Raw genomic sequence first — 9459 nt, 5'->3', positions numbered from 1 at the left:
TATGTCAGATTATGTATCTTGTGTTGAACATTAAAGGACCCAGTATGTCAGTTTATGTATCTTGTGTTAAACATCAGAGGACCCAGTATGTCAGACTATGTATCTTGTGTTGAACATTAAAGGACCCAGTATGTCAGTTTATGTATCTTGTGTTAAACATCAGAGACCCAGTATGTCAGTTTATGTATCTTGTGTTGAACATCAGAGGACCCAGTATGTCAGACTATGTATCTTGTGTTGAACATTAAAGGACCCAGTATGTCAGTTTATGTATCTTGTGTTAAACATCAGAGGACCCGGTATGTCAGTTTATGTATCTTGTGTTGAACATCAGAGGACCCAGTATGTCAGACTATGTATCTTGTGTTGAACATTAAAGGACCCAGTATGTCAGTTTATGTATCTTGTGTTGAACATTAAAGGACCCAGTATGTCAGACTATGTATCTTGTGTTGAGCATCAGAGGACCCAGTATGTCAGTTTATGTATCTTATGTTGAACATTAGAGGAACCAGTATGTCAGTTTATGTATCTTGTGTTGAGCATTAGAGGACCTAGTATGTCAGTTTATGTATCTTGTTGAACATCAGAGAACCCAGTATGTCAGCTTATGTATCTTGTGTTAAGCATCAGAGGACCCAGTATGTCAGTTTATGTATCTTGTGTTGAACATTAGAGGACCCAGTATGTCAGCTTATGTATCTTAATTGTTTATATTAAACGATGTTTCAAAGTTAAGAAAGGTAATACAACACAGTGAAACGTCTAGTAAAATATCTATAAAATTATTTCAGAAACTATTACAGCTGCAACTAATTCATTTCTATACCTTCTTACTTCTGTAAGCCACCACTAAACCATTCCCATATAATATATTTCTATAACTTCCTTTCTGCTGTAAGCCACAACTAACTTGTGTCATAATCGACAAAGACAATAGGTACATTGATGAGATCCACTCAGAACAAGTAAATAAGGATGAGATAATCATTTTATAATACAAAAATAGTTTAAAATAACCACACTCAACTTAGCTTTACAAAAAAGCATGTTTTTAAGCTTGTTTTCTGTTGATTTTTTAAGCATATTTTTAGAATAATATAAACTTTTTATCGTTAATGTTGCAACTGTCAAAATAAAACAGAAAAGGAAATGATTTTTACACAGTTTCTCTTGGTTTGCTTAATACATCATGCAACCAGAAACAGTGGTTGCAGTGTTCTCCAAATACTTGTGTTCAAAACTTGTCACCTGATGTTTTTAGCATTGAAGTTTTATTTTTCAAAACACATTTTTGTTAGACAAATTCTGATTCATTAATATATTTGAAATACCAATATATATATATATATCAATTTAGTCCAAACCAACTACAACTGCAAAACTAAACACATGACAACACAGAACAATGAATACTTTGTATGTTCTAAAATGATGCATAAACACTGGTTCTACTATGATAATAAACGAAAATTTTCTGGTTACATAGTTTTACAGAAGTCATCAACAAAATCCTATTATGTAGTATTCTATACAAAAGGTATAAGCTGGACTGCATTCACGGAAATGGTATAACAATGCATGCAGAATACTATTTACATTTTAACTACAGACGATACACTGATCGAGTATCTGGAAATAACGAATAGAGGTTGGTGGTTCTTTTACGTACAAACTGACAAAAAAAGTGGCTCTGATGAAGACAGGCTTAAGCATAACTAGAACTTAGAGAAAAGTAGATACACGAGATAATTGAAGATGGGTCACGGAAAATGATTTATTCAAACTTTGAGATGTTTGGAATGATAAGTGTGTCGTGTTAACACATCTACACCTAAAGAAAAGTTCATTACAACCATTAATTTACACTAATATACACAATTCTAATATTTTAATAACAGTTTAATAGTGTACCATGTATTAATCATTATGATTGGCAAACTCAAATTATGTTGAACAAACAATTGTCTACAGCAAGTGAAAGAATTCTGTGGTACATCTGAGGATACAATACATCAGGAGTGGTTGATTAGGCTAATCAACAAAAAATGTGTTCAGCACTTTTTTTTTTTATATTAGAAAATCCAAATGCACTGTTTTAAATATAATACAAAAAAAAATTGACACAGAAGCCTAACATGTAATGATTCAAAACACTGGGCCAACTTTGTATTTTTGACGTCTGCACAAAATGTTTGCAATTTTATTACTACATTCATCGAGGTAAGCTAACTAATAAATACCAAAACTTAGCATATGACAGGTATTTATACTTGAATAGCTTATTATATATATACAGCAAACTAACAAATAACAGATGCTTACAAATAACCAATCACTTTTTGCTTCCTTTTTTTTAATATTTATTTAGTTTATGAAAAGTCCAATAAAGAGTTTCAATATCCAGTAATGAAACAATATACTAAATTCAATCAAACAATCTGTTACAAAAGAAATTCCAAGGAACCTTTTTTTTTAAATAAATTCTTGCTTACATTTTTTTTTTGTTCTAATTGTCATAATTCACTGAGGCTAACAATTTTAATTCTTATATCTTTATAGCTAAGGATGAATGGACAGAATTTCACATTAGAATTCTTTGTGATAATCCATTTTTGTTGATTTGTATGCAAAGAAATAATGTGCTGCAGTTCGATTTTTGAGAACCTCATATTTTCCAAGATGGAACCTGTATCTACACATTATTCCAACATAGATTACATCTGTCAAAATTTTTTGGGTCCCAAGTGATACAGCTCCTCTCATCATTTGCAACATCCACTGTTGAACTGTTGTTGATTTTCCCTCAATTCAATTCCCTGCCTTCCTTGCCCTGAACCCACTCCACCAGTGACCGAATGTTCATTTTTAGGTAGTTTCTTAGCTGTAAGAATTGACAGAAACATAAGATAACACTAAGGTAATTACCATAAAGTAATAAACATTATGAGAACCTTAATAATTACTTTCTTTTAAACAACTTGTTTATTTTGATATGGATGAGAGTATGTATAATTGTCCCATCATAATCAACTATATTCTTACAGATCTGTTTTTGAACAAAGTATTGAAAAATCCAATTGTTTTATTCTGAAAAAAGAAACTTTCAAACCATCACAAAGGTTTTGTTTACATTTTATAATTAAACCTTTAAGTACTTTAGTGCTATAATAGTTTTTGTTTAAACTATCAAGGAAATAGTTTTGTAAGTTACAATTTAAAACTTCTTTTGTATGCAATGTTTGCTTGTCTCTTTATTGAAAAATGCAAGGCTACACTTCAAACTATTTATGCTCTGCCCAAGTACATAGTTTTGTAAGTTACAATTTAAAACTTCTTTTGTATGCAATGTTTGCTTGTCTCTTTATTGAAAAATGCAAGGCTATACTACAAACTATTTATGCTCTGCCCAAGTACATAGTTTTGTAAGTTACAATTTAAAACTTCTTTTGTATGCAGTGTTTGCTTGTCTCTTTATTGAAAAATGCAAGGCTATACTACGAACTATTTATTCTCTGCCCAAGTACATAGTTTTGTAAGTTACAATTTAAAACTTCTTTTGTATGCAGTGTTTGCTTGTCTCTTTATTGAAAAACGCAAGGCTACACTTCAAACTATTTATGCTCTGCCCAAGTACATAGTTTTGTAAGTTACAATTTAAAACTTCTTTTGTATGCAGTGTTTGCTTGTCTCTTTATTGAAAAATGCAAGGCTATACTACGAACTATTTATGCTCTGCCCAAGTACATAGTTTTGTAAGTTACAATTTAAAACTTCTTTTGTATGCAATGTTTGCTTGTCTCTTTATTGAAAAACGCAAGGCTATACTACGAACTATTTATGCTCTGCCCACCGTGAACTATTTTTGAGTTTGGTGAATCACAACTTTAATTCTTGCGTGTACATTTGGGATTTAATGAGTTGAAGTCTAATGAGAAATGCTGTATATTTCAAGGCTTCAATTAAAGATTATTAATGAGCACCGAGAGAGTAACAATAAATTTTCTTTAGTCACTAATTGGTTCATGTTCTAGCAGTTCTAGCCCACACTATGACATATAACTATTTTTAAAAATTAGTAAACACATTTACCATTTATCATGTTTAACACAGAACAAAAAAAGTTTGAATTTTCAAATAAAGAGAAATGTTACAAATGCTCTAACAACAAGTCTTTACACACACACACAATCAAAGCAGACATCAAACAATGTGCTGTTACACTTTTCTAATATTACATCCCTTTTAACAAAATTTAATCTATTACTTACATGCTTAATTATAATATGTAAACAAAAAAAATGATTTAAAAGTTCCTTTTTTTCACAATATAAAAAAATCTAATTTTGCAATACCTTGTTCACAAACAAAACTGTAAAAATATAGTTAATTATATTTGGAAAATTATATAGACTTAAACATCTTTCCATACGTTCAGTGAAAATGGCTCAGAATAACTAAAGATTCATATAATATTTTAACAGATTTACAGGGCTAGATTATATATATTTGTCATATTTAATTAAGACCACAAGATTCAAAGACTTGATTTTTTAAAATTTAAACATTTAATGATTTTGACCTACAATATTTGAGAGGATGAAGCTCAAACGTGATGACTTTCTTATGAAAATAACCCAATCCGATATATTCCAAAGGACAATAACAACAAATCAAAACCTAATTTCTTCACAATTAAAAAGTCTGTAAAATAACTTGAAAATCATAAAAACAAAATTGATTCGTAAATGCTGATGGCAAGGTATCAACTAACCTTTTGAGGGGGAATGTACAAAAAAAAAATTTTTTTCTAGTCTCAATTTGTCTAATCAAATTCATGAGGAATATGTGCCATCTCAGCATGGGCTGGATTTAAGTAACACAAGTAACAAATTAGAACATATTCTGTTAATACATAAAATGCATATAGGCTATCTTAATGTATTAATACCATTGACTGACAAGTACTATATCATGTTAACCACATACAAGGAGTGTAATTTTTGTCATGAATATACTGAATATATTCTGGTTTTACAAGTCTGTACACATGGCATTCTTTGTTTGTTTTATAGAAAAGCCACCTTGGGGCATTTGCTGTGTCCACTTTATGGAATCAAACCCAGATTTTAGCACTTAAAGGCCACAGAACTTACTTCTGTCCCACCAAGGGACCCTCAGTTATCAAAATTGTATCCTAATAAATTTTTTCTGTAGTTTATGAGAAAATTTTTTTTTACTGATAATAATTGATCCTTACAAAAGTAAACAACGTTATGTAAACTCACCAATAGCCAGAAAAACATCATTTACATTCACTGCCGTTTTTGCAGATGTCTCCATAAAAAGAAGTCCATTTTCTTCAGCATATGCTTGAGCCTCCTAAAAACACCATAAAGTTACATATGCTTGAGACTCCTAAAAACACCATAAAGTTACATATGTTTGAGACTCCTAAAAACACCATAAAGTTACATATGTTTGAGACTCCTAAAAACACCATAAAGTTACATATGTTTGAGCCTCCTATAAACACCATCAAGTTACATATGCTTGAGACTCCTATAAACACCATAAAGTAATATTAAACTTCACTTACTTAACATTTTTTGACACACAATCCAGATTTAATTTACAAGGAATATTACGTAATTTGACATGCGGGAAATGGGAGCACTTATCAGCAAAATAATGGTTTGGTCTTAAACAGTACCCGAGACAAAATTTCAGTGTAACTAAATGTTACAGATATTACATGTAGTCTATCAGTTCATTGTTGTAAGCAGGGCCATTGTCAGTGCTTCTGCATCCCTGTGGCTATAGGAGACCAAAGGCCATAAAGACCTAATGGGCACGTCTCAAAATCCATGTACAAGCTTTTCATTTGGAAGACTGTTATAAATAAAGTGTGCACAGAAGAGCTGGCAAGTGATTCGGAAAGTGAAAAGGGCAAATAACTCAACGAGAATTAACCAAATGAATAAACTAAACTAAGACATAAATTGCAAGGAGAAATAAAACAAATATTAAATTAATTGATAATACTATCCACAACACATTTTTTTTTATGGCAAGATTTAATCCTTTAACCCATCCACTGCAACTGGGAAATATACATCCCAGTTGCAGTGAGAGAATAATCACGTTTATAGGTTTAAAAACGATAAAACACGTCATCATCTAATCACCAAAGTCTATAACGAGCCAATATAGGTGATCACAAAAAAGAAAAAAAATTTTTAATGCAATTATTTTGAACATTAATAGTATGAAGTACTATTCTGTATTGTGAAATGTACCCCTGACATCCATCATTGCAAGCAGTTTTTAGAATGGTCAACATTCAAGGAATGAAGCTTAACTCTCTCGTTAAGGGTAGGTCCAAGTGCACGTCACAACCTTTTTACAGAGTCACATTCAAATTTTAATTAAACTACTATATTATCATTGTATAAAAATAACCTTGTCATCATAACATAGATAATAAATAAGATTTTAATACAAGTTTCAAGTTCTTAATTTCATACAGAAATATCTTCACAAGTATGAAAATCGTTAACGTTTGTTCTCTAGGTCTTCATACTTCAGAGAAGGAGGAAGACCTAGAGAACAAACGTTAATGTAAATTACTCATTAACATACAGATATTACTAAGGCAAAGTCTAACATTTTTTATAGCCTTCAATCTTATTTGCTTGTGGAGTCATAAACTAGAAAATCAGACCCACTTGCCACACCCACCTGTCACACTCTCTCTTTCACAAATTGCTAATAATTCTGAAATTTTATATTATTTATGATCAATAGAAAGGCAAAGTTTCAATCTATTGAAAGGCATATAATACTACATTCTTTTCAGTACAGAGTATTGTCAATTTTGTTTTCAATTTAAAAGTTTATCTCCTGGTGTTTAGATTGAGCAGCAAAGGGAATTAATCTAAGCCTCTTTTGGTTTAGTTAGAAAACCAGTTAAATTATAATAGTTATAGGACAATGTTTGGTTTTTGCATGTTATTATTCTGAATTCTTAGGTGCATTATTTATGCATAATTATTTAGTGTACTAGTACCATAATTATTAAAAGTAGGCTTAAATTTCATCAGCAGTCAACAGCCAAATACAACAGGTCAAAGGTAAGTACTGTATTTCTTGTTTTTTTTTATGTATATTCTTTAAAACCAAAACATAAAAATTAGAAACTTATTAAGTTAGATAAGACAATGAAAAATAATAATAATAATTTTTCACATTATGTCATTCAATACTGTAATGTTACCTACATGTTCTCCAAGTGATTTACAGCTTGTGTGGTGGGATTATTAGTTAGACACAGTTAAAAAGAAATATTGACTTTTATGAGCTTTAAACTACTTAGGACAAACAACTGTAGTTTTCTGTTACAATCTACAGTCATTTTAGAAAGAAAAAAAGGATTATTTAGATATATTTCTTTCTTTTTTTTATGGTGTTTACAAGGTCAGTCAAACTGACCAAATCAAAATAGAGCTATGGAAGAGGAAATACAAGAGATTTACCGAAAAAAAACCCATTTGACATTTATTCAGGAGTTTTTAGAGATTATGCAAATAAAATTTAAGATTTTGCAGAGGAAGAAAAGTATTTTTAATCCTAACGTAAAAATCACTTTGCACTTGAAGCAGTCAAAACTTTTACTCCATATACTCATGGAAATATTTTTAATAAAGGTTTTTTTGTAAAACCTGACTTTTTGTGTACAAAAGCTTTGTAATTCTTATTAAAATCTTGTGAAACTTCATAAATATACACAAAACATTAAAAGTCATAGTATGTAAACTCTTAAGGTAAAATTTGGGGTCACGAACTCAGTCAAATCAGCCAAGCCTGTAGTGAGAGTTAAAAGTTGTAGTATGGAATCTTTGATGGTTACAAAGCAGTCACACTAACTTAAAGACTGAAGCAAAATCTCATATCCTTCGTCAGTGTTGAGGGCATCGGAAGTTCTGCTCTTATTAAAGGACTTTTTTTTTTCTTTATGAGCTTACGAAGCAAGAAATACAATGTATTTTGTTTTGTACATGTTTAACTATTATCTTTGTTAAAAATAATTTCACTTTTCATTTTGATGCCTTATGAACTAGAATTAATTAAAATGTATATGAACAAAAAACAAACTTAAAAGAAACAAATCTTAGACTGTTACAAAGAATTACACACACACACACACACACACTAAAACATAGCTTCACATACCTCATATTCCACTGCTCGTTTAGTAGCCAAGTCTGCTTTATTTCCTGCTAATGCAATGACAATATTTGGACTGGCTTGGCGTTGTAGTTCTTTAACCCAAGTTTTCGCTCTACTGAAAGTATCCTGAAATTTAAAATAGAAAACTTGAGTAAGATCAGTGTTTGTGTTGGTGGCTATTAATTTTACAAATTTATAAGAACCTAAAAAAAATTCAACACTATTTGGTAAAGCCATTTATAACATTTACAATTATGAGAGACAACATTACTAAACCTTAAATGTTTCATGTGTTTGAAATTTCAGAATATAAACAACATGCCAAAATCCACCTTCAACACAAATTTCAAGAGTGAATTTAACCCTTTAATTTGGCGATCATTTTTAAACCTAATCTAACATTAGTTTAGTCTATGTTACGAAGAAAATAAATATTTAAACATTTGAAACTCTATACATTTAATACTTACATTAATGTGATTACAAAAATGTGAGGACTGTGTGAAGTAAACCTTTTTCAAGTCATTACAGAAACCTGTCCTTGTTAACTTGAAAGAAAATACTGCTTCAACTCCTAACATCTTTCATAATATTTCAAACTTTTACATAAAGGTAACTGTAAAGAAACAAACCTTACTTGATTCACGATGTCATAAACAACAACCGCTGCTTGTGCCCCTCTGTAGTACATGGGGGCCAGGCTGTGATACCGTTCCTGTCCTGCTGTATCCCAAATCTCAAACTTAACTGTTGTGTCATCTACACACATTGTCTGTGTCAAAAAAGCAGCTGAAAAAAATAATAAAAACTTCAATAAATACAAAAAATTTCATTTTTTATCCTTTTCGCTGAATGTCATAGTTTTCAAGATAACTATGTTTTCGATTTCAGAAATTTTATACAATTTCATCAAGAACTTATAATTCGAAAATGTCTAGGTAGTAGGTTTTTTGTTTTTTTTAAATCAAACGTGAAAAGAGATAACTATTATGATGAAATATTTGAAAAGAGCTTGTTATTATACTGATTGAAAATTAGAGGTGAAAGCTTTAACATTAGATTTCTACTCCAAATGCTGTTAATGTCCATGGCAATAACCTTACCTTAGGTCAACAATATCTTTTATATTTTTTATATCAGTTATATCTACTGTTATACATACCTCTACTGCCCCGAAGAAATATATTCATGTATTCTAACTTTTCAAATTTAAATAGGGGTGCCAAGATA

The 9459-nt window shown here is 30.4% G+C and overlaps 1 protein-coding gene across 1 annotated transcript in view; it reads right to left on the bottom strand.

Annotated features, from left to right (window-relative positions):
- Positions 1 to 68: 68 nt before the first annotated feature.
- The window catches only part of LOC106475888 (ras-related protein Rab-5B-like), a 13882-nt gene continuing 4491 nt past the window's right edge, over positions 69 to 9459 (bottom strand). The window contains exons 3-6 of the mRNA XM_013936564.2: positions 8867 to 9018; positions 8233 to 8355; positions 5289 to 5382; positions 69 to 2884 (exon numbers count right to left, since the gene is read on the bottom strand). Coding sequence (XP_013792018.1) covers positions 2766 to 2884; positions 5289 to 5382; positions 8233 to 8355; positions 8867 to 9018 — 488 coding nt within the window. The 3' untranslated portion in view covers positions 69 to 2765. The remainder of the gene's footprint in view (positions 2885 to 5288; positions 5383 to 8232; positions 8356 to 8866; positions 9019 to 9459) is intronic.

Source organism: Limulus polyphemus, unplaced genomic scaffold, assembly GCF_000517525.1.
Source record: "Limulus polyphemus unplaced genomic scaffold, Limulus_polyphemus-2.1.2 Scaffold9362, whole genome shotgun sequence".
Classification (NCBI taxonomy): Eukaryota; Metazoa; Arthropoda; class Merostomata; order Xiphosura; family Limulidae; genus Limulus; species Limulus polyphemus.
This window is presented reverse-complemented; position numbering and strand designations above follow the sequence as displayed.